We start from the raw sequence: 26,454 nt of genomic DNA on the forward strand, positions 1-26,454 counted from the left end.
TCCTAGAATAATCCTCTCACCTATATCTCAGATACTGAAGCCTTCAAATACTTTGAAGACCCCAAGATGCAGAGAATCCTCCAGCTGTGATCTGTACCCCATGCTACAGAGGAAGGCGAAAAACCTCCAGGGCCTCTGCCAATCTACCCTGGAGGAAAATTCCTTCCCGACCCCAAATATGGCGATCAGCTAAACCCTGAGCATGTGGGCAAGACTCACCAGCCAGACACCCAGAAAGTTCTCTATAGTAACTCCTATCATCCCTCCATTGACCTATTTCCCACTGATAATGAATGGTCAATTAGTTACCAAGATCATGTTATCTCATCAAACCATTCCCTTCATAAACCCATCTAGTTTAATCTTGAAACCAGATAGATCTTTTGCCCCCACTACTTCCCTTGGAAGCCGTTCCAGAACCTCCCTCCTCTAAATGGTTAGAAACCTTCGTCTAATCTCAAGTCTAAACTTCCTACTAGCCAGCTTATATCCATTTGTTCTTGTGTCCACATTGGTATTAAACTTAAATAATTCCTCTCCCTCCCTGGTATTTATCCCTCTAATATATTTAAAGAGTGCAATCATGTCCCCCTTCAGCCTTCTTTTGGTTAAAGTAAACAAGCCAAGCTCCTTGAGTCTTCTTTCATAAGACAGGTTTTCCATTCCTCGGATCATCCTAGTGGCCCTTCTTTGTACCTGTTCCAGTTTGAATTCATCCTTCTTAAACCCGGGAGACCAGAACTGCACACAGTATTCCAAATGGGGTCTCACCAATGCCTTGTATAATGGCACTAACACCTCCTTATCCCTACTGGAAATACCTCGCCTAATACATCCCAAGATCGTATTAGCCTTTTTCACAGCCATGTCACAATGGCGGCTCATAGTCATCCTATAATCAACCAGGACTCCGAGGTCTTTCTCCTCCTCTGTTACTTCCAACTGATGTGTCCTCAGCTTATAACTAAAATTCTTGTTATTAATCCCTAAATGCATAACCTTACACTTCTCACTATTAAATTTCATCCTATTGCTATCACTCCAATTTACAAGATCATCCAGATCTTCCTGTATGATATCCCGATCCTTTTCTGAATTGGCAATAGCTCCCAACTTTGTGTCATCCACAAATTTTATTAGGACACTTCCACTTTTGGTGCCAAGATCAGCGATAAAAAGATTAAATAAAATTGGCCCCAAAACTGATCCCTAAGGAACTCCACTAGTAACCTTCCTCCAACCTGACAGTTCACCTTTCAATATGACCCGCTGTAGTCTCCCTTTAACCAGTTGCTTATCCACCTCTCAACTTCCATATTAATCCCTATCTTTTCCAATTTAACCAATAATTCCCCATGTGGTACTGTAACAAATGCCTTACTAAAGTCAAGGTAGATTAGATCCACTGCATTTCCTTTATCTAAAAAAATCTGTTACTTTCTCAAAAAAGGAGATCAGGTTGGTTTGGCACGATCTACCTTTTGTAAAACCATGTTGTAATTTGTCCCAATTGCCATTAGCCTCAATGTCTCTAACTACTTTCTCCTTCAAAATTTTTTCCAGGATCTTACATACTACAGATGTCAAACTAACAGGCCTATAGTTACCCAGGTCGCTTTTTTTTCCTTTCTTAAAAATCGGAACTATACTAGCAATTCTCCAGTCAAATGGTACAACCCCTGAGTTTAGAGATTTATTAAAAAATTTTGCTATTGGACTTGCAAGTTCATGTGCCAGTTCCTTTAATATTCTTGGATGAAGATTATCTGGGCCCCCCGATTTACTCCCATTAAGCTGTTCAAGTTTGGCTTTTACCTCGGATATGGTAATATCTACCTCCTTATCTTTAGTCCCATTTGTTAACTTACCATTATCCTTAAGCTCTTCATTAGCCTCATTAAAGACTGAAGCAAAGTATTTGTTCAAATATTGGGCCATTCCTAGATTATCCTTAACCTCCACTCCATCCTTAGTAATTTTAGCGGTCCTACTTCTTTTTTTGTTTTTTTCCTATTTATATGGCTATAAGAATAGTATAGTTGATTAACCAATTAACTGATAAGCAAAAGGTTATAGGATAATGCTACAGACTACACGCATTTCCCTCCCCCTGCCAATAAATTTTCTCTCAGGCAGACCATCAGCCCAGCTCAATCCTGGCTTGCGATGGGTCTGTAACCTACTTCTGCTGCAGCTCTGCATTTAAAGTGTGTTGGAAGACTTGGGTGGGCAGGCAGCCCGGTTCAGTTCCAGCTCGCGCCAGGTCCGGAAGCTCAGACAATCCATTCTAAGCTGCATGACAGCAGTTTCACAGGTGATTAATCAGCCCACCCTGTCAGTCAACGCCATGCATGGAGCCCTGAGCCTTTGACTGGGCAGGACTGATTAATCACCTGTGAAGCTGTGCTGCTGCACAGCTTAGAGAGAGCACTGGTCAGGACCCAGCATGAGCCGGGACTGCTTCAATTCCTGCTCAGGCTGGGTTCTCTGCTGTGCCTTTTCCTATGAAATGTAGCAAGAGCTGCTGGTGGCTCTTATTACATTTCAAGGCAGAGGCACAACAGGGATAGTGAGCGCCTCTTTACCCCCTTATCGACTAGTCAAGCAGTCAATGGAAATGCTATCAACTACTCAATTAGCTGATTAATCAAAATTTAGCATCACTAATACTCAGAAGCAAGCCCAATTTGCATGAAACATGAATGTGCTCTTGTGCTTATGTTACAAGCAAACAAAATTGGGAACTGTACATCAAAATAGGTTATATGTATGCACACCTTATGAAAACAAATGTTTCTGCACAGTATCTCCCTTTCACCAGCACATTATCTTCAGAGCAAGGCAAAAGGTTTGCCCTCAGTTAAAACTCCTCTGTAAGACAAGTTAAAAAAGAACACATATGCTAACATATGCTTGTGTGTGCATACATTACTATACGGATATTTTAACCATATTTTATGTTTTTTGTAAATAAAACACCACGTGTATAGTTAAAATATCCCTGTTAACTTTGAAAGTAAAGGAAGTTTCCAACTAAAAAGATTATCATCACCAAAATTAATCTTTTTATTAGGAAGATGGCAGCCCTTTCTTCCCTTTCTGGAAGTCCTAGAGAGCACAATACTGGCATTGATTGGTTCCTGATCAGAACATACTTGACTGAGGATACCATTGGAGCATGCAGATTTCATTTTCTAGATCTCAATACCTATCTATCCATGCAGATCTTAATAATACCATCTCACAATCATGCTATGAAAGAGTTTAAATAATGTGAAATAATGGAGGAAATATTACTTGACTTATCCTTTTAGGCAGTAGCATGCTTCCTAGAGCCTTACAAAAAGCATGAGTCAATCATCAACGAAGACCTTAATTTACAAAACTAAAGAAAAGGCTACTGTATGAAATCATCCCACTGTGCTATTTGAATTGTTCAAAAAGTACTATTGGAATGGTTTACATTTAAAAAAAAAAAAATCTGTATTTCACCTTTAAGGTGACTGCACCAAAACAAAAAGAAGACTTTGCAATTATGAGCTGTGGTGCCAAACAGGAAGTTCTTGTGCAAACAAAACGTCCATTAAATTCAATTTATTAGAAAAGCACATACTAGTTGATTTGTTTCAGATTCTATGTTGTCAAGGAAAGTTTAGAGAAACACAAGTAAGATTTTTCACAATACTTTAAATCCATTTCCTCCTCTACCTCTAGATTTCTAACAAGCAGTACATTCTCCCCAAAAAATCAGAATAATTTTGCACAATAATTTCACCATCCATTTTTCCTGTTTCATTGGAACCATAAGTGATGATATCTAAAAAGTGCAAAAAGGATTTTAGATTTGTCTTAAAACAGGGATTAATGTAAGAAGGAATTGTAACTCTTGCCATGGCTACTTAATCTCAGAAAGAAATTTAATTGTTTAGACCATATCACTCTAGTTAGAGCTGTTGCAAAGGAAAGTACTCTTTTTTAGTTAAAAATAAAAGTTAAAAGCAGACAAAAAAACCCTTACCTTTTTAAAAACTTTTCCAGAGGGCTGGATTTCATCTTCCTCTTTTAAGACTTCACGTGTCCCTAAGAGTTTTTTGTCCTTAAATTTAGTTTTAGCATATTTGAAAACTTTGTCGAGTGTGTCACATCCAGGATATAAAACTGAAGCTAAGCAATGCAAGCTGTTCACAGACCTGTAGGGACTTCCAGATTTGTTTGTCACTGGTTTAGCTTTAATTTGCTTTGATTTTGCTATGGTCTGTCTTGAGCCAGATAGTAGGTACCATGGAATGTAGGTTATAAATGAGTACACGAATATCATAAAGTTTATTAAGTGCAGAAGAACAGGATTGATAGTATGCTTTAGCTTCATTCTGCCAACTTGTGAAGGCTGTAGATCAACAGGAGAGTTTGACAAATTTGTTGATTACATGTAGATCAGGGATGACCTGAAAGAGAAAGAAAAGTCCATTTGCCATCCCATTCAAAAACATGTATTTAGCATTTTCTAATGAAGAGTTACCAAAGCAGTGATTTATATATTTAAGAGTTAATTTATGCATTTAAGCATACACAACATTTAAAAACTACTTACTAAGTCATCTTATTCTTCACTTGATTTAATCAAATTTCCAGTTCCAATTTTTAAATAGATGCACCCACAAAAACCAAAGACACACGACCCAACCACGTCAGAATATGATAAAATTCTGTGCGTATTTTTTAACCTGCTGAGACAGGATGTTTGCCCTGCACTGGCCCTTGAAGGGGCTGAGAGTGAAGCCCAGCTGGGGACAATATAAAGAGGGACTCTTGGAGGGAGGAGAAGAGACCTGACTGCTGCTCTGGCTAGAGAGCAGTAGGGACCTGACTGCCAGAGAAGCGAGAGATTTCCTGGAGATAGAGCAGGGCTGGGGAGGCTTTGGCCAAGTAAGCCCCAGGCTGTCAGGCCTGAAGCCTCGGGGGCTGTGACAGGCAGCCATAGTAGGCAGGGCTGTGAGAGGCAGCCTGGTAGGCAGAGGCAGCAGTCCACACACCCACTGCCAGTCTTCCTCTAGCCCCTGCCTCCAGATCACACTGCAGTCTGTACCAGCCACTCGTCACTGGCAAAGGGTGTGTGGACTTGCTGCCTATGCCTACCAGGCTGCCTCTCATAGCCCTGCCTACCATGGCTGCCTCTCACAGCCCCCAAGGTTTCAGGCCTTTCAGCCGGGGGCTTACTTGGCCAGAGCCTCCCCAGCCTACCATGTCTGCCTCTTGCAGCCTAGCCTATCATGGCTGCCTCTTGCAGCCCCTAGTAAGCTTCATGCCTTGTAGCCTGGGGCTTACCTGGCCAAAGCCTCCCCAGCCCTGCTCTATCTCCAGGAAATCTCTCGCTTCCCTGTCAGTCAGGTCCCTACTGCTCTCCTGCCAGAGCAGCAGTCAGGTCTCCTCTCCTCCCTCCAAGAGTCCCTCTTTATATCGTCCCCAGCTGGGCCCCCATTAGCAGAGCTGCCTCAGCTGGGCTTTACCCTCAGCCCCTTCAAGGGCCAGTGCAGAGCAAACACCCTGTTACACCTGCAATCTTCAACTCCTTCACTTTTGAACTATCAACCTACTTAAGTCTGTGAGGAAAAGTAGCAACACCACTGATTTCACATAGTGATCAATAGATACATCAAATTAAGATGTTGGCCAAGTCCCTATGAAATCCTACAGCAGGGGCCAGAATATTTTTGCAGTACAGCCCAGGAATCCGAGCAGCCCATGAGGGGTGTGTTCATACCTGTCCCCCAAGCCTCACCTCTTCCCATCACCAGGAGTGGCCTAGTGTAGGGTGGCAGCAACCATCAGTCCTAAACATAACCGTACCTTAATGACATTTGGAGACATGACAGAGGAATTAAGATAGTGATATAATTAGAATTTTGCTCTATGGACAGACTTAAATACTGCCATGGTTGCAGTCAAGTGTGCCTAAATTTCAATCAATAAAGTCCCCATTGTGCCTAAATCTCTACTGTGGGTATAGATGCAAGTACCAAGAGTGTCTGACACTTGAACACCTAGCTCATGCCCAAACTCTAGCAGAATTTTCAACACAGGCGTTGCTCTGGTCACCTTTACAGTAGGGCCCAATTCAGTAGGAGGTTTTGGAAGCCACTTACTGGATCAGGCCTCTCACAATATTGTAGTGTCCTTCTTACATTTAGCCCCACTGTTAAGTTGGGAACCACTGCTTTGTGGTCCATGGACCTCTGATAGTCTGAGATGGTACTGTAGGGGGTCCACAGAAAAATTAAAATTAATGTACAGTGTATAAACACAGATGTATTTTAATTAATAAATATTCCTATACTGTTTATTATAAATATACATTAAATACTTAGTTCCATGATCATGTTATATGTCACCCTGCTCTCACCATTCAAAAGTTGTGGGAAAAGTTTAGTTGGGCTAGCAAAAATAGATCGGTGGATCAAGACAGGGATTCTGAAAAGAAAAGAACTGGGAGACCATTGTGGAACATAAAGTTCCACTTCAAAATAAACACAAAGTAAAATGAAAACACAAAAATATAGCGATGTATAATATTTTTTTACTCCTCAAAAAATAAGGAGTAATGTTAGTTCGAACCAAGAGGTTTGGTTCGAACTAACACGTCCCAGCGCGCACTTCCTGGTTCAAAACAGCTGTTGAGTGGAGTAATGCGCCGGAAAGATCATGCTAATGAAGCACGGGATATTTAAATCCCCACTTCATTAGCAATTTCGGTCGCCTACATTTTCATCCCTAGCTCGAACTAGGGAGAAAGTGTAGACGTACCCTGAGTGATCAACTCTAGTACAGTATAGAATTTTTGTGCTTTCTTAATGGAATATCACCACTACAATTTGATAACATCTTCCAAAAGGGAATAAAATAGTATCTATAGTTCCTTTCTGAAGAAAGGATGGAAGTATATTTTAGTGATCCTACTATGATCTCGTTGCAATATGGAAATACTTGCAGAAGAATGATAAACTATGACAGAAGGAACTTCTTGTTGGCAACACAGATTTGTCACCTTCCTTGCATGGCTGAAAGGTGGAGAGAAAAAAAAAAAACTAAGATACTTTCACTCCTTTGTTTTTCTTTAACAATTTTTCTCCCACACTGATAGGGAAAGGAATCTCAGGCGGGGAATTAAATAAGTGCTCTGTATCTGAATGAATAAACATGACAACATTTTCAGCACAATGAGATTAACACACTCCAGAACAGATCTATATTTGCATTAGCCATATAGGCCATGGACCCTTTGTCTTGTAAGCAAAAAAGTCAAAAAAGCTGTCAGAGGGAATAGAGAAAACCCCCACATCAAGTACTCCTGCAATGTCCACCTTGCCACTGAAGAAAACATGGATCACCAGCAAGTCTTGAGCAGATGGTCATATTTATAGGTAAAGCAAACAGATATTTATGTTCTCTCCACTGGAAAGATATCTGAACTGTTATCTCCTACCCAGGAATCACCCATAAGGGTATGTTATGGAGCGAGCACTCCTTCTTGCCAGATTAACAGCAATTAAGAAGGCCTTACAGAATGCAATCCAATAGTCAGAGGAGATATGGACCTATACCTTTCCGCTAATGTATTCAGAATGATAGCCTAACTGTTCATTTACACCAAAACTTAGGCTCCCAAGACTCTGAAAGACATTCAGTGCACAGAGCATTTTCCCCATCATCAAATGTACAGGTGGACATTTCTCAGGAGATATCAAATGCTTGTAGGTTCCTTATGTGTGGATAATGATGTGGGAGAAGGAAAAAAATCCAGCTTCTCTATGAAGAGGCAAAGTTGAATTTCTAGGACTAGCAATTACAGTCTCTTCCCGACTTATGAACCGGTTACGGACCAAGCAATTGGTTGTAACTCAGTTCGTTCGTAAGTCGGACCCCATAGAGTTACACGCGACTGCGCTGTTCATAAGCACGGATCGCGTTCGTAACTTGGGGTCTGCCATTTACAATAGCTTCAGTCGTAACTGCGAATGGTCGACCGTTTGCAACTCGGGGACCAGCTGTCCGAAAAAAAACCCCAATCATCTTTTTATATGCAGATTCACCAGTTCTTATATGAATTTTTTTCTTATCTTCATGCAGTCAACCATAGAGGAATGCGTTGCTGTTTTTACAGAAAATCACCTCTCCCCCCCACCCAAGTAGATTTTTTTAAATGCTCAACAAAAAACACTCTTATATTCACATTTTAAAAATTGAATAAAAGATTATTTTCATTAAGATACAAATATCTGTAGATTAATGTGTTCTGTAGAATAGAGAGACTAAATTTTGCATATGAACTATATGTCAGTGACCCTTTAACATTAGATATTCCAGAAATTCAATGTAGGAAAATGTAAATAAATATTCAGCAGCTGCTGTATATATAAAGACCTACTACAAGCCAGACCATCACATTTTGTGTAGGACTGGTTCCAATAATCTGGCTATGGAGTAAGAAAAAGCCACGTTGATCCTGGAGTGGTCAAACTGATTCTGGAATCAGATCCTGATTATTAAGTATGAGATGCAAGATAACTCAGGAGCATCAGTATAAATCTTTGAGGAAAAGCTGCTACTAAGAAGTACACAAACATTGCAGAAAGCTAGAAATAAGCATGTTAACGTGCACACACAAAATTGCTACACAGTTGTACATGATAATTTTTTGATGGAGCAGTAAAACGTGAGAATGGGAGGAAACTAGAAATCTCCTCTGTTCTCTCTTTCACTCCTCCAAGTCAATGCAAGTCAGGCATATTTATTCTGGATCTAGGGGAAATGGGACTGGCAGTTTCCAGAGCTGATCCTTCCTTCTTGGGGTATAATCTGTGATTTGACCTGGTGATCTACTTATCATGCTAATACTATTCTACCCTTTACTTTCAAAAGTAAACTTTTGTGAAATGAGAAAGAAAGAAATCCGTACAAAAATGTGTTTACTAACTGATCTGCTTATCCTGTAACAACAACCACACTAGAATACACATGAGCGTCAAGAAAAAGAAACCTTATGCAACTTTTCATAGTGGCAGGTAAAGATGTGAAAGCCACTGCCGGATGCTTCAGTCTCAGCTTATCCCAGAGGTGCTGTCACAGGCAAGCGTGTGAAATCTACAGAAGAAAAATCCCAATTAAATAAGGCAATTATAAATGCATTGGAATTGTTGGACTTTCACCCAAATAACTTCTGTAGCTTAAGGTCTGTAATTTTCCAAACAATGCTACTCGTGTTGCATAAAATAGCAATTGAGTAATCAAATGTTTTCAAAATTTAACAAGAAGATTTACAAGTAGTTATTGGCTTGTTTGACTCAATATGCTGATTGTCAGATGTGATATCATAATGGCAATACAAAATGAAACACAATTGCAGTGTGTGAAAAGACAGACCAAGGAAATACTAGATTACAATTGTTTCTACAGAGAGACTAGAAGAATCAGGAAAACCAGTGATGCTTGTCTCAAGAATTAGAGGTTTGGGGGTTTTTTAAGTTCAAGATAGAAGCTTTACCTGGTGTTGCGTGGGTCATTAACTCAAATAATTTTTGTTTTTGGAAAATAAAATGAAATAAAATGCTACATTTAAATTGTTGCTCTGGGGTGGAGCTAGGGATGACGGTTTCAGTATGCAGGTAGTCCAGAGAGAAAGAGAGGTCCAGGTCCAGGTTTGTCTGCCCCTGCACTCCCCAGCCAGGGTGAGGAATGCAACAAACTGGTGTGCTTTCCCCTCACTTCCTGATGAAGGAGAATAGTCAGCAATGTTCCAATATGAATGAGAGGAGGGGGAGCTTCAGCCCTTCCCTAATGGTCATGTAGGGGGTGCGAGAACAGACCCAGCTAGCCCCTTTCACCTGCCTGGTGATTCTGTTTCTTTTCAGTTTGGTTTTAGGTGAAGCAATCCCATTCCAGGCATATCCCATTTTTTCCAGGCACAACCAAACCCTTACTTCAGGATTTAATGCATCTGAGAGTACTAAGAAATTTGGCAAATGTCATTGCGGAGCCTTTGGCCATTATCTTCGAAAACTCGTGGAGATCGGGAGAGATCCCAGATGATTGGAAAATGGCAAATGTACTGTCCATCTTTAAAAAAGGGAAGAAGGACAATCCAGGGAACTACAAACCAATCAGCCTTACCTCAGTGCCCAGAAAAATCATGGAGGGGATCCTCAAAGAATCCATTTTGAAGCACTTGGAAGAGGGGGAAGTGATCAGGAAGTCAACATGGATTTGCGAAGGGCAAGTCCTGCCTGACCAACCCGATTAGCTTCTATGATGAGGTAACTGGCTCTGTGGATATGGGAACGTCAGTGGATGTGATATACCTTGACTTTAGCAAAGCTTTTGATACAGTCTCCCACAATATTCTTGCCACAAGTTAAGGGAATATGGATTGGACACATGGACTGTAAAATGGATAGAAAGCTGACTAGAGTGACAGGCCCAACGGGTAGCGATCAATGGCTCGATGTCAGGTTGGCGGTCGGTTTCTAACAGAGTGCCCCAAGGATCTTTTCTAGGACTGGTTTTGTTTACCATTTTTATTAATTACCTGGATGTGGGGATGGATTGCACCCTCAACAACTTCATAGATTACACTAAACTGGGAGAAGCAGATACGGTAGAGGGCAGGGATAGGGTCCAGAGTGACCTGGAAAGATTAGAGGATTGGACCAAAAGAAATGTGATGAGGTTCAACAAGGACAAGTGTAGAGTCCTACACTTGGGATGGAAGTATCCCAAGCGTTGTTACAGGCTGGGAACCAAATGGCTAAGTAGCCGTTTTGTAAAAAAGGACCTGGGGATTACAGTGGATGAGAAGCTGGATATGAGTCAACTGTGTGCCTTTGTAGCCAAGAAGGCTAATGGCATATTAGGGTGCATTAGAAGGAACATTGCTAGCAGATCCAGAGAAGTGATTGATTCCCCTTTATGCGGTTTTGGTGAGGCCACATCTGGAGCATTGTGTCCAATTCTGTCCAGTCCACTACTGAAAGGATGTGGACGCATTGGAGAGGGTCCAGCGGAGGGCAACCAAAATAATTAGGGGGCTGGAGCGCATGACCTATGAGGAGAGAGTGAGGGATTTGGGTTTGTTTAGTCTGCAGTAGAGAAGAGTGAGGGGGGATTTGATAGCAGCCTTCAACTTCCTGAAGGGAGGTTCAAAGAGGACGAAGAAAGGCTTTTCACAGTAGTGACGGATGATAGAACAAGGAGCAATGGTCTCAAGTTACAGTGAGAGAGGTCTAGGTTGGATATTAGGAAAAACTATTTCACTAGGAGGGTGGTGAAGCACTGGAATGGGTTACATCGGGAGGTGGTGGAATCTCCATCCCTAGAGGTTTTTAAGTCTCGGCTTGACAAAGCACTGGCTGGGTTGATTTCGTTGGGATTGGTCCTGCCTTGGGCAGGGGGCTGGACTTGATGACCTCCTGAGTTCTCTTCCAGCTCTATGATACCTTGCTTTAAGATATGATAAAAGGAAGCTGCATACCAAAGTTGGTGGTCCTAGCTCTTACTATTTAAGAGGCGTCTTGGACAGACAGACAGATACACAGACAAACAGACATACAAACTCTCAAATATATAGTAGGCTAGGTCACATGGACTGCAGTCTCCAAACCAAGGACCACTTCACTCTGCTTAACAAGTTACATGTGTCAATGAATTTATTTTTAACAACTGTTTAAGGTAATTATGCTGAAAGTTCTCATTTCTAGTGTCTCTCTACTCTAGCTCCACTTTTGGTGAATCCACTGGGAGACTGTTTAAAAAAGCTAGAACACGGAAATCCCACAAATTCATAGAAAAATTTCAAAGATGGTCACACAAGTACAATTTTGGGGTCAGTATACATTAGCATGAATGTTCATAACACTTTCAAATTCGGTGAACCTTGTGAACAAAAAATCATTTGCTTTTTATTAATATTCACAGAAATTAAAGGGATTGAGATTATAGGTTTTATTTAAAAAAGCATTTGAATACTTTTTTAAGTCGCTTCAGGGGATAGCCAAGTTACTTGAAAAACTTTAACTTGAAAAACTTAAACAACAAATAATCTTACAGAACCTTAGACTAAGAAAACTTGTAGATGGTATCATAAGCTTTTGCGGGCACAACCCACTTTTTAAGTAATTAGTCAAGGTAATCAAGTCGATATAAACACTTGTAATACACAAATTTAAATGTAAAAAAAGTTTGTCTCCACTAGCTTCCATCTGCATTTTCTCTGTCTCCTTTCTTTCACTGACCTCTACCATATTTCAGCACACTCATAAAAATCCTCCATTCTAGCTGTTAACCAAAATATTTTAGGTGATTTCCAGCAAATTATTTACTAGCAAGAGGGATGCAGTGAGAAGCAAGATATACTACTGAAATCATAATTTATATTAGCAATCATTTAATTAATGATTACTCTGATACTTCACTCAAACCTATTTTACTTAAACCTAATTATTAAGTTAACATATTAAGAATAACCTCATTAAGTATCATCAGTACAATATTGTCAACACTTGGAATGATAATTTCCAAGTGGACAGATACTTGAAAACTTGAGTTTAATGTTTTGAGATGGGAACAGAGATTGAGAGATGACTGTAGTCACTCATCAGCTTAAATTCTTTTAGTCTGGGAAGAGAGGGGAAGCAAAACTGCATTAGGTGGTTTTTTCCAGTGTTTTACATATAACCATCACTGCATTAGCTAATGCAATTTTTACACCAACCAACCAATTTCAGTCAACAAGAAGTTAAATTTACTGTTTTACTGAACTTTTCAAGATGTACAGTCAAAATCCTGGCTTTAAATTTCTCATTTTGGACTTTAAATATATTCTTGCTTAGCTCACAGATTGTCTTTTTGGTTAAATTTTCATGTGGTCTCTATTTTCCAGTCAATATACACACACAAGCAGGAAACAGATACAAAAGTGACTATCGAGCTACATTTTACCAGGGAAAGTGCTCTAAATCAAATGGGTCTCTAGATGTCTTATAGAAAGAATATTTTCTCAAAATAACTTTTCTTATTTAAAAAAAACCCGCGCAAAGTCAAAACATTTTCTCGAGACACGTAGCAAAACCTTCCTCCCAGAAAATGAAATATTTCGTCCCTGTACTTAAATGATAACCTGGGGCAGGGTCCATTTTCCTGAACTCTGCCGCCAGCACAGCCTAAGTGAAAGGAAATTGAAGGCAAGACGCAGCGCACACCTCGGAACTAGAAACCGGCAACGGCGTCAAACCACGCTCCTCTCCACAGCTAGGGAGGATCACTGACCCCCAGCCTCTCTCCTTCCCACCGTTCTCCGGCTCCCCAACGATCGTCTACCCTGCACTCCCTTAAAAGGTCTGTGCGCTTCCGCCCGACCTTACCTGCGATCCTCTCCCGGGCAGCCCACTCGCCTTCCCCCCACACGCCCCCGCGAAGTCTGGCAGGCAGCTCCTACTGCCATTCATTCAACGGGGAGCGGGGTTAAACGCGGCTCTAAGCCGGCCAGCGTCTCCGTAGCAACGGAAAATCTGCTTTGTGACGCGTTCACACACGCTCTCTTCCCTCCTGTCCCCGGGCCCCCACCCCACTTGTGACCCAGACAAAGGCAGTTGGTCTTCCTTATACCTTGCTGCTAACGCGCTGGTGCTGGCTCCATTCAGTTCTCCTCAGGCCCCTCACTTTCTCGAGGAGCCCTAGCGCCTCCCCCATCTCAGTCATTTCCCTGTAATTTCTAGAATGCTGCCACACTCGTTTCTGGATCCTTTCAGTACAGGAACTCCGATTTCTCGCTTTCGCCCTGGCTTGTGCTGTTCTGCACGGTGCCTCCATTAACAAATTACAAGCAGAGACAGTGATTTCAGATCCTGGTGAGGGTAATGAATGCCACAGTGAAACACAGCAAACTCTTCACCGTTTTTTAAACACGGCTTTAACATTAATTCCTCCACACAGTGTGGGATAGGTCTGGAAGTTTGTGGCAAAGCAGGGAATTGAACTCAGGTCTGCTATTGTTTATTGATGCTTTGTCCTTAGTGCAACATACCCTAACTTATCACCGAGCTTAGGAAATAGAAGACTGCTGAAGTCACTTCCAAAGAAGAATAAATGCTTTCAATGTAGGTTATTAAGATTTATCTAAAACCCTTTCCTAATGGCGAGTGCACTCTGAAGAGCAAGAAATGATCTGCCATCAGGAAGCTACCTGGCTTTCACTATCCCCTCCAATGTGGCAGTCCTCACAATGGAAATATTTCTCCGTACCCTGCAATCCCTACTTTCTCATTGCAGGATCTGAGCTAAATACATGGTTTTCCCAGCATCATGTGCATGCATGTGAGAAATTATTAGTTTACATAGGAAAAGGTACATACAAAAGGATAAAAGTTACTCCACAGTTGTTTTTTCTAAGGATATTAAAACCAGTCTTGCACAGACAGATATGTTCTAAATGTCCTCAGCTAGCAAAGAACAATTATATTTACTCATTTTGGTGCAAGATTAATGTGTGTACCTGCATGTGCAGTTCAGCAATTGTAATTTGCTTAATATTAAAAAAAAAATCACTAAAAACAGCACTGGCATCTCATGGTCACTACTTTCATGATATAAACTCAATGTATTGTTGCTGAGGATAAAGCCATTTCTACCTCAGTCTTTCCAGCAAATCTCATAGAGAGAAAAGCCATGAAATAGTGGAATTGGCTGAACCATTAGAGCAGCAGTTCTCAAACTTTTTGGCGTGCCCAGAGCATAAAAACAAACTGGAGCTTTAAAAAAAAAAAACTTACATATGCAGCTATAATATAAGGGGGTGTATATAACTGGTAAGAAAGTAAATATTAAATCAAAATAATTAAACAGATAAAGGGCTTTAACTTTATTTAAACACATTTTGGTACACTAAGTAAAATAATTAATTTATGTCCAAAACGAAAGGTTTCAACATTGTCTTTATGACAGGTGGGAAGCTCGAGGCTTTTCCCTGCTGGACAAGGTTTCCTCATTGCCTTGCCCCCAGCCAAGGGGACAGGGACAGGGAATGGTAGTGGAGCAGCTTGTTCCCACCACAAGCTGGATTAAGCCCACAAGACTCGGGGGTTCCCACTCCCTCAACCAGAAGTCAGCGCTGGTGATCTAACATCATGGGGGGTTGGAGAGATTGTGGAGTTGAAGCGCGAGTGCAGGTTCCCAGCTGCAGGGGGCGGTGAAGTTTGAGAACCACTGTGTTATGAGAATATCAAAAACTAGCACCGCCACTTAGATCTTGGTAATAGAGGCAGCCAACCTGGTTAATTTTCCCTTACTATAGCACAAACAAAAGGATCATGAAGTTCTATAGCAAACAATTGTCAAGAAAACAAATAAATCTGTTTATCAGAGCTTTTAATATATCCTACATGAAAGTAAAGTACAGATCCTCTAACCAAGGAAAGAACAATCTGTTCTGCAACATTCCATCAACATTTCTAATCTTCAAGGTTTCATTCTCTGGTTTCTATGAATGTACCAATTATTTTCTTGTAAAGTGGTTTTACGTGACCAGAAAACCCAGCCTGGCAACCAGTTATCTATGGCAGTTTGGCGTCTACTCACACTTCAGTGATTAAGCTCTTTTTGGAACTTTCATGTATGCCAGCTGTACTAAAAATTTCTATTGTGTAAGCTCTTGTGTAGAAAGGACATAGGCATTTTTTACCATCCAAAAAACTATTAGAGATAATGATAGAAACAAATGCACCCATAGGGGGATACAAACTCCCATAATGGATCAGAGCCCAAGTTCATCAACCTGTTTCCAACAGTAACCTGCAGCATATGCTTCAAAGAATAACACCTACTACTTATATAGCATTTTCTTCTCAGTGGTTCTCAATTGCTGCATAATTTTCAATGTTTATCCTCCTAACACCCAGTAAGGCATCTAAGTATTAACCCCATTTTATAGATAGGAAACTGAGGCACTGAAGCTAGATAATTTAACCAATGGAAATTTGGGACAAAGCAGGGAACTGAACTCAGGTCACCTAACACAAGGCTAGTGGGCTAACCCCTGGATATAAGAGATAGTCAGGAGGTAATTGTGGAATATCCTATTCTCAATATTGGCTCTCACCTTGATTTCTAATCACCAGAGACTGGCTTAAGCCCTGAAACATACTGGATAAGTCTACACTGCAAGGCTTTTGCACAAAAACGGTCGGTTTTGTGCAAAAACCTGCAGAGTGTCCACACCTCATATGCGCTTTTACGCAAGTAAATCAGCAATAAAATGGCAGAACAGAGGGCTTTTGCCAGTGTAGGTAAAACTTCTACGAGGCGTAACTCCCTTTTGTGCTACAGCTATTGTGCAAAAAGGCAAGTGTGAATGCTCCAGAGGGGTTTCTTGTGCAAGAAACCCCTATGGGAAAAAGCACAGGTGCTCTGATGGCCATTCTGTGAAGAGAGCGTCCATGCTGCATGGACACTCTTGCACAAGAAAGAGTGCAAGAGTGTCCGTGCAGCGTGGATGCTCTCTTGCACAAAAGCACATCACTTTTGCGATGCGCTTTTAGGGATGGACATGCTCTTGCACAAGAAGTTTTTGCACAAGAACTCATCCGCAAAAGACTTCTTGCGCAAAAACCTTGCAGTGTAGACGTAGCCAAAGTGTATCCCTTCCAAACTATTACCAAGTATCCAGAGTTAATATTAATGTGTCAAATCTCTTTTTAAATCTTCCTAAGTTTGGCCTCAACTTCCTGTAGAAATGAGTTTCACATGACAATAACTAGTGAAAAAATATTTCCTTCTATCAGTTCTTAATTTGTCATCTTTTAATTTAATTAAATGTTCCCTTGATGTTGTGTTATAAAACAAGGATAACAGAAAACCCTGATTTTTTCCCTTATATATATTTATATACTTATCATGTTCCACTCTAGTTACTTTTTTGAGCTAACACCATAAAAAAAACCACAAGATTTTCTTTGTGTAGAAACACCACAATTCAATCAATTTATTCAGATGAATCAGCAACTGTTGATCTCCAAGTGTAAACAAGAACAAATCCATGATTAGCCCAAGTTTCATTAAACTGATTGCTGATATTTAAAAAAAACCCTACCAAAAGAGTGCTACTTCTAAGCTTCAAAGAGAGCTTAGAACATTCTACAAGAAGGATGATCCTATGGTTATGGTACCGGATTTGGACTCCAAGATCTGGATTCAATGCCAAGCTCCTGCACATTCTGCATAGATAACCCTGGGAAACTCACTAAGGTCTAGGTTTTTAAAGATATTTTGGTGTTGCTATGCTCAGCACTGCAAAATCCCAAGTGACAAAGGGTCTGATCCTTTAGAGAGTCCTAGTGACCTCAATGTGTTCTGAATAAGGCTTTCCTGATCTTTAAAAAAAAAAAAAAAGAGGGGGCTAATATTTCCCTACCTCATACGGGATATTTTGAGGATAAGTTTGTTAGTATTTGTAAAGTATTCAGATATTACAATGGTAGGGCTTATATAAAAGGAGAGAGAAAGCTAAATATAATAAGCATGAAGATAGCTTACTGGAAAACAAAGAATACCTCCAAACTGAGCCAAAAGTCCTTTCAACATTTGACAGAGGCAAAATTTTAGGGTAAGGTGCAAGTTTTATTTCTGAAATTGTGGCTAATTAATAGGGAGAGTAAGCAGCTGGCTTCTGTTTTTACTTTGTATCTTGTCCCTCCTTCCTGGGGTGTTTTTTTTTTTAAATTCCATATACTAATGTTTTTTGGTTCTCTGTGCATTTCCTGTTTCACCACTTCCCCTACTTGTCTACTTAACAGAAAGAGGAGGGGCACTTCTTTTCCTCCTGTCTGCTCCTCCCTCAAGTAACCTCTTAGGCCAAGACTGCAAAATGAATCACTGCTTTCCCTTCCAGTTATACTACAACAGCTTTACTTCCCCAGTACTGTGAGAAGAAAGCAGACTCAACCTTTATAATCAAATGCTGTTGATCTGCCACTACCTTTTATAGCTGCCTGTGCAGAGATGAGGCAAAGGGCCTAAACCTCTCGGCAAAGGCTTCAACTCCAACTGTACTCATACTATAATGACAAACAGCAGTGTGTCAGGGATGGTAGTAGCAGTGCTTTAAGTGCTGCTTTCCTTCAAAGAAATTTTTGTAGCATGGCTGTAAGAAATAGCATGAACCCAGCTAGACCAATATTGCAATAATGGCATTTTTTCTTAGTGCAATTGCACTTTGGACCCATCTATACCACAAAACACTTCTCCAGTGTAGGCAGGATCCCAGATACACAAAGATTTCAATGAACATACCTCTGAAATAAATAGAAGAAATTCACACTTCTTACAGGCAAATACTTCAGTGAGTTCATAAACTTTTTCTACCTACAAGTGGGATAAGTGGGGTGTGATGTGCAGAATGCTCTGTGCCTATACGGGGAGGAGCAGGGCCACAGAACAGCTTGTTAATGTGTCTGCGGAGAATCTTGTCTACACAGCTCCATGAAGCTCTCACACAAACTCTTTAATCCTTCTCACAAGGTTTTTGGGGAGGCCAATCTTTTGCTGTCCTCTGCAGTAGGACACTTTCCCATACCAAGCCACCAGGCAGTGGTCTGGTGTCACCGAGCCACAAATCATTGCAGCATAACACCCAGATTTATGGTCATATTCAATCAGCATTCACTCCCAATCACTCTGGCTACGTCTACATTGGCCCCTTTTCCGGAAGGGGCATGGTAATTTTTGAAATCGCAATGGGGAAATGCGCGGGGGATTTAAATATCCCCCGCGGCATTTAAATAAAAATGTCCGCCGCTTTTTTCCGGCTTTTAGAAAAGCCGGAAAAGAGCGTCTACACTGGCCCCGATCCTCCGGAAAAAAAGCCCTTTTCTGGAGGATCTTATTCCTACTTCCGGAAAAGGGGCCAATGTAGACGTAGCCTCTCTGTGATTCAGAGAAGACTGATATCTCATAACATATGGCAACCTGAAGGAAGGAGAAGGAAAAAGCTATTAGAACTCTTCCCAGGAGGTCATATGTGCCAGACACAGCATGTGCTGGACACAGCAGGAAGCAGTCTCCCCCTTTCCTTCTGCAGACTCCTGCCTTAGCTGGCCCTTTTCCATGCCTGCCTGCCTCCAGACCGAGTGCTCCCCAAAGCTCCCCTGAAAACTCTGCACTTGCTGTAAAGTGTCTGCTTTAAAGCAAACATTTGGCCTTGCACGGAACACATCTCCATTGTATTAATGGAGACCTTCAGTGTAGGCTAAGATTAGGGATAGGCTTAACACAATGCATCTCCTGTAATGTCTGCCCCTGGGACTGCAGCTAGCTCAGTGCATGTTTTCCCTCTTCCAGCATCTGTCTACTTGGCTCACATCCACAGGAAAAAGCAGATTAAGACATGTTCCGGGAGTAGATGGACTGCATGAACTCCCTCGTGGAGGAGATGCTGGCAGAACACATGGAATACCAGGAGAGAAGAGCTGCCAGGGAGCAACAGGTAAGACCATGTTTGCTTCTCTGGGCACTTTTATGGAATGGCTGGCTTCATGCCTGAAGAGGGCCCCCTCCCAGAATCCCATCTGCCCCAACAACAACCTCGGCCCCACCTCCCCCAACCTCGTGGCTTCCACTCCCAGGATTCCTGAGGCCGCCAGGGCCCCAGGACACAGGAGGTGGGGACTCCAGGGCAGCTGTTCCCTCCAGGACTTTGGGAGGCAGAAGGCAGTCCCACTCACATTCCTAAGCCCCCCTCCTCCCTTTGGGTTCCTACTTCTTTCTTTTCCCTGCTGTTTTTCCCAAATAAAAACTCCTGTTCTTTGAAAACGGTCTCTCTACTGCTTCAACTGCAGGATTGGGGTAGGGGATTAAAGGCAAACACAGGGAATGCGAGTATCAGAGGGGTAGCTGTGTTTGTCTGAATCTGACAAAGTGGGTCTTTGCCCACGAAAGCTTATGCTCCAATAAGTCTATAAGGAGCCACATGACTCTCTGTCGCTTTTACAAGGAGTGCAGGAGCAACTTGTGGAAAGCCATGTGGAAGAGTCTCAAAATTGGCCATGCTGCTACTTCCTCTGTGGTTTTCTTACTGAACTAGCTAGATTAAAGCTACCATGGATTAGTATACCTGGTCTGAAAATTATACCCTGATTGCAGTGTAAACTATAGTACAATGCTTCATTTTAAAGGTTTCCCTCCAAACTAAGTAGGCTAAAAGCCTTTGATCTTTAAATGAAAAGTTTAATTTTGGAGAAATTGGTAAATAAGCTCCCTTATATCTAGCTCTTATATACCAGTTTTCAACAATAGATCACTAGAGCCCTGTATGGATAGGAAATTAGAGCTGTAGATATCCAAATCCACATCTGTCGATGCACATATCCACAGATAAAGTGAATACTCTTGGATTTGCAGGGCTCTATCAATCATGAATTTTTTTTTAAGAAGGTCAGTACCATTACCCACATTTTACAGAGAGGGGATGTGAGTTGCCCAAGGTCACCCAGCAGCCCAATGACAGAGCCAAGAACAGAATCCAAGTCCCTCTCAAATGCTCTATCAACCAGGCCATGCTTGCTGCTAGACAGGGAAAAATTAATGTTCACTGTTAATAGGCAAGTGGCTTTATCAAGCCTTACTACTTAATTAAAAATATAGTTACTAAAACACTTTAAACAAAAGAGAAAATAGTATTATACAACTCTAAACAGTACAAAAAAATAAAACCAAAATCAACAGAGTAACATACACATGAGAGTCACAAAATTCAATGTTTAAGTATCTATTCCTTAAACGCATGGGATAAGTTGTGTTCTATTACTTGGGATAAAGTTGCATATTAAGGTAACATCTCAATATTGATATACAAATTTAAATCCTGAAAAATAGATTCATGGTCGACAAACACCATTTTGAATAAAAAAGAACCACACTATTCGAGAAAATGTTAGTTACTGGTAATGTCTCAGAATTCTAACTCCCAATGTCCTTGACATACAAAAGGTCAAGACACACTGTGATACTGAAATAAGAACACAAATAATACAATGCACAAAGTCATTTGTGATAGTAAAGAGAGGTACAGGTTGGACCTCGCAAAATCAGGACTCTCTAGTCTGCCAGGACCACGGATGTTTCTGGACCAGGGAGTCCAGACTGGGAGCCCCAGAGGCAAGATGGCTGGTAGCTGCGAGCCCAGCAGGGCTATGGCTGGAGCTGTGACCAGGGCTGGAGCCCTGGTAGGGAAGCTGGGCCATGACAGTCCCGGTAGCAGGGACAGGGTTGAGGCAGCTGCTGCAGCCCCAGTAATGGGGAAAGGGATGTGACAGCCATGGCAGCCCAGCAGGAGGGACAACTGGGATCGGCCACAGGGAGGAGCGGTGGGCTGGGAGGCCAGTAGCAGGAGACCAACACTGGTCCTGAGTGTTAGAATATGGAGGTGTAAACTATTAGGAGATTATAAATCACTGTGATTAATTTTACTGTTTATTTTAGAATTGTGCTTTTGTCTATCTGTGAGTCCATTTGTTCAAGAATTCCTCAGTAAGAGCTAGGACTACCAAAGTTGACATGAGGCTTCCACTTACAACTTAAAGCAAGGTCAGGGTTTGATTTTCCCAGGATAATAAGATTAGCATGGAATTTTGATTGTTTCTCATAAAATGAAAAGGTCCAACAGGAAGCAAGGGGCCAGAGATGGGGACCGGAACAGCTATAACCCCAAAGGGCCAGCAGAAGGCAGGGGTGGAGAAAGGGACAGCAATCTACTATATATGTCAGAGAGTTTGTGCGTGTCTGCTTGTCTGTCCCCAGCCAGGGGACATGCACCACTCCCCCAGCTTTGCTTACTACAGCTGCAGCATCTATGAACAAGCACTTCTCACCTGGCTCCAAGCTGCTGCATGAAAGAGGGCTGGGACTGTCCTCTCTCCCCAGGGCAGCCTGCATACAGAACCCCTCATCGCCTGTCCCACCCCAGAACAATTATTTAAATAAAAGAAAACAAGAGTTATTTGAGTTGAGGACCCAAACAATGCCAGGTAAATCTTCTAGTAAAACAAATGGAAACAAATTAAAATTATAAGTGCCCCCACACAATAAAGTGTTAAAGGAAAGAGTTCTGGAATAAATAGGCTTTGATCTACACTGCAGAGAGAAAGACAGCCAAAGAACAAATATGTCCTCTCTGAAAACTTAAGAAGAGTTATGGAGATTTTATTAATATCATCTAAAAGTCTCCTTCCAAGTACTTCCACTGGATGGCAGGCTTTACTTTCACATGAATGGACAGAGGAAAAAACTACTATGGTTTAAAGAACTTTTCTCTGTTATACAACTCGTTATTTGATCAATTCTCCGAAGTTTTGCTCCCATTTTTTCTAGAAGCCTCAGCATTTAGGAAGCAGTCCTTCAGGTAAATTTGAAAGGGTATGGTCAAATAGTCAGAGGGGAACAACAAACATAGGTGACTGGAATGGGTGAATACAGAAATTGATTTAAAATATATCAGCAGAATATCTACCTAATTCTTGAAAAATACTAAAAGACTGAAAAATTCAGCAACACCTAAAGGTGCTGAAAGGATGGGGCACACACTATTAAAGTCTTGGATGCAGCTTTGAGGGATTTGTTCTTTTTTCAATGCACACACTTAAATAGTACAAACTCCTTTAATGCATTTAAAGAGAATTTCTACTTATTTTAAACAAAATATAACTCATTTTAAAGAATAAAAACTATTTAATTGGGCTTCTTTAAATTATGTATTTAAAAAGCAGCCTGCTGACCCAATTCAAAATCTTGCACTGCCAAGGGTGCCAATGAGTTTGGGAGATCAGTAGACCTTGCCACCTACTTCATAATGTTTTCCAACACCGCAAGAAGTAGAAGTTTCAAGTATGTTCATTGTGAATATTTTTTTAAAACTACAGTGAACCCTCGTTTATCGCGGTAGATAGGTTCCAAACCCGACTGCGATAGCTGAAAATCCGCGAAGTAGGGACACCATATTTACGTACTGTAAATAGAAACCGATAGGTCCCCCCACCCCCTACAAAGTTTCCCCTGTGATTAGCCTATACTGTATTGTAATTCCATATCATTCTTTAATGCTGCACAAAAGCCATCTGTAATGACGAATGATATGAAAGTATAAAGACAATAGGCAAGCACGATATGATACGGATATAAAAAACGTCCGCGAAGTCGTGAATCCGCGATGGTCGAACCGCGAAGTAGCGAGGGCTCACTGTACTAATTTTCCAATTTCTGCTTTGGCATTTTCAACTGTATCTTACCTAAACCCTATACGAATAAGCAGTTGCAACTGCATTGCTAGAAAAACCAAGCTGGATGGATAAAGTGTTTTTTGTGCTTCAAATAAGGCATCAAGATTTGCAAAGAAAAAGCCTCAGCAGGATACATATGGTAAAAATAATGACAGGATGAATGACCAACTGACATCCCAGCACTACCATTCCCCATTTTGATAAAAATCTCCTTTGAAGGAACGCAGGTGCAGGCATGGAGTTCCTTCTAAAGCAGGGCTATTCAACACGAAGCCCGTGGGCCGCATGCGGCCCACAGCTACTTGAGCCGCTTCCCAGGTCACTTGCCTGCCTCATTGCTGGGGCTCCAACTGCAGAACCGAGCACCAAGCCACACAGCTTTGAGCCAGGCCATGTGCGCAGGAGCTGCCTGCTGTGGGGGAGCAGGGGAGAAGCAGCGGCAGAGCACGCTTGCCACATCTGCCACAGAGCCAAGCCGCGTGGCATGGCACTGACACAATCCACGTCTGCACATGTATGGGAGCTGCCGGCTGGCTGGGAGGGGAATTGCCAAAAGGTGTGCTGGGTCTTCTCCAGATGTGAAACTGCAACATTCCTGTGCAATTATGGTAATCTGAGATTTTCAGGGCTACACAGTACAGTCTGCTCAGAATTTTTTTTTTCCAATTTACATTTAACTGTTTTACATGGCAGTCATTTATGAAGACTGTTTCTGCAGCACGCAATGCCAATCCCCCTATTGACAGGTGCACACCTATGTCACTCTTTCAAATGCATAACCAACCAACTCACAATTAACTTTTAGGCAACTTACTTTTACAGAAGTATTTTTCAAATCTGTCCTCTACGCTAGTTCTCATTTAACACTAAGAACATACAAATTAGCTGGTCAGTGATTACATGGTTACACGCACCTGCAATGTGGCCTCTGATACAGAGGTAGCAGCGCGGGGTGGCAGCCAGCTCACCAGGACCCATTGCGCACCAGAAGCCAGCTGTAGCAGAGGCAGCAGTGCAGGGCAACAGCTGGCTCTCAGTGTGCACCAGTCCCATCTGCAGCCTCGCTCCCAGGGGACTGGCTGCCACTCCTGTGCTACTGGCTTTGTGGCAGCCGGCTCCCCAGCAGCAAAGTGGGAGCCTGAGCATAACTGTTAATGGTAACCAATAAACCCAGGCTTATCAGTTAACCATTTAAACAGTTATACTTTTAAATCCCTACTCCTCCATCCTGTCACATTCTGACATGTCTATGGTGTCTATAATGAAAGCTGGTTGGGAATTATTTGACAAACATTTATTCAGAAATGCAGATGAAACACTTTTTCATGACCTGATCAATTTTGGGAAAAAACTCCTCACTCATAAGTTCTCCCAGGACTGATTTTCTAGTCAAAATAAGAGGCATACACCCTCCCCTCTTGCCTCCAAAACAGCCAACAACCTACTGGTTAAGGCACTCACATCAGATTCAAGTCACTCTGAATCAGCCAGGGCATGGACTTGAACCTGGGTCTCCCACATGAGTTCCCTCATCACTATTAGGCTATATGCTATACCATTGAAGGAAAATGGGGGGCGCATCTCTGGTTTTTCCACAACAAAAAAATATTAAAAAAAAAATTAAAATTTCATCCCAATTCAAAGTTTTTCTTTTCTGAAATCTCAAACATTTTTGTATAGTGGAAAAATAATTTCCCACCCTGCTGTTTGTTACCTCAACATGACTACTGCATTCCTAAAAATGTTGTGCTTAAGTCACAGAATATATAAAGGTTCTAGCTCAGCAACAGACAACCTAGGCTAGCAACTGGGCCTCATGAGTGGCCCTTCAACTCAGTGGGCCAAAAGATTTTCATAACCACAACAATCTCCCGGATAGGATACCTGTGTACTTAGAATTTGCAGGGTGTGCCAAATGAACCACAGCGGTACTTTGACTTGATACAGAGAGTGTTTGGCTGATGAGTCAATGTTGTGTGCAATCGGCATGCACCTCACTTCACGTGCCCTTGCTTTATTAGTGTGTCACTTTACTAATACCCGTGGGGGGGGGGGGGGGAATCTTGAGCAAGTCAACTGCTTACTTCCCTTGTGAAGATATGTACTACTCCTTTAAGTGACTAAGGAGAACCTGGAATGTAATCAAAGAAGCCCTGTTCCAACCTAGAACTGGGTTACGTAAACAGAAAGAAAGAAAGAAAACCCATGCAAGCTGCAGTGGTTTCTTTCAAGCTCTAAGTCAGGGATCAGAAAACTTCAGCACACAACATATCAGAGTAACCTGCTGTCAAGCTGAGACACATTTGCACTGCCTCTCACAGCACTCTGTGACCATGGTTCACTGTTCCTGGTCAAAGGGAGCTGCAGGAAGCAATGCAAGCCAGCAGTCACTTGGGGAGGGAGCGTGCCAATGGATAGGCAACAAACAAAATGTCTCACAGCCCACCAGAAGATTACCCCTCCTCTGGGAGACCAGCCTAATCAGACTCAGCATGTGTCTACACAGGGATAAATGATCTACAGAACAGCTGCATATGGCTTAGGTCATATAACTTGGCTCAAGGGATTTGGGCTGCAAGGCTAAAATTGCTGTGTAGATCATTTGGGCTCAAGCTGGAACCGGAGCTCTGGGACCCTCAATTCTTGCAGTTGTGGGCTTTTATTCCTGGGTAGTCATACCCTCAGGACCTACGTACACTATAAACCTACATGGACTTTTACTGGGCCAACTTCTTGCAGTGGTTCATGTGCAACACTGACAGAAGATGGGCAGTGTGGACATCATCATCCCCTCCCATCAATTTATGAGACAGAGACCTGACTTGCTGCCCTCATCACCACTTTGGCTGCCCAATGGGAACAGGGCAGCCAGACTCCTGGAATGGAGTTCCCAACCCAGCACAGCTTTGCTCCCTGTGATGAGCAAGAAGCCAAAAGCCAGAAGGGCAGCAGGATCCCTGGAAGGAGATCCACACCCCAGAGCCCAGTCAGCTGCCATGCTCCTGATGGAGAGCAGTGAAGTTAGAGCCTGAGTGGTAGCCCAGCTGGGAGTAGAAAGTCTGAGCCAGGGCAGCAGCCGTGCTGGAGAGACAGCTTTTCTGTCAATTTCATGGTTCCAGCTTGACTCAAATGTTAGTAACACAGT

At 42.0% G+C, this 26,454-nt stretch overlaps 1 protein-coding gene across 13 annotated transcripts in view; it reads right to left on the reverse strand.

Annotated features, from left to right (window-relative positions):
- The window catches only part of ACSL3 (acyl-CoA synthetase long chain family member 3), an 88,164-nt gene that overhangs the window by 56,500 nt on the left and 5,210 nt on the right, over window positions 1–26,454 (reverse strand). For 2 of the 13 annotated variants that reach the window (XM_075937547.2, XM_075937548.2), the window contains exons 2-4: window positions 9,035–9,138; window positions 6,144–6,252; window positions 4,019–4,445 (exon numbers count right to left, since the gene is read on the reverse strand). In XM_075937547.2, coding sequence (XP_075793662.1) covers window positions 4,019–4,369 — 351 coding nt within the window. In that variant the 5' untranslated portion in view covers window positions 4,370–4,445; window positions 6,144–6,252; window positions 9,035–9,138. Of the gene's footprint in view, window positions 1–4,018; window positions 4,446–6,143; window positions 6,253–9,034; window positions 9,139–13,247; window positions 13,272–13,409; window positions 13,566–26,454 lie in introns of those variants that run through there. The other 11 variants (XM_075937552.2, XM_075937550.2, XM_075937544.2 and 8 more) reach the window with 8 other exon arrangements.

Source organism: Pelodiscus sinensis, chromosome 10 (genome assembly GCF_052426305.1).
Source record: "Pelodiscus sinensis isolate ZL-2025 chromosome 10, ASM5242630v1, whole genome shotgun sequence".
Lineage (NCBI taxonomy): Eukaryota > Metazoa > Chordata > Testudines > Trionychidae > Pelodiscus > Pelodiscus sinensis.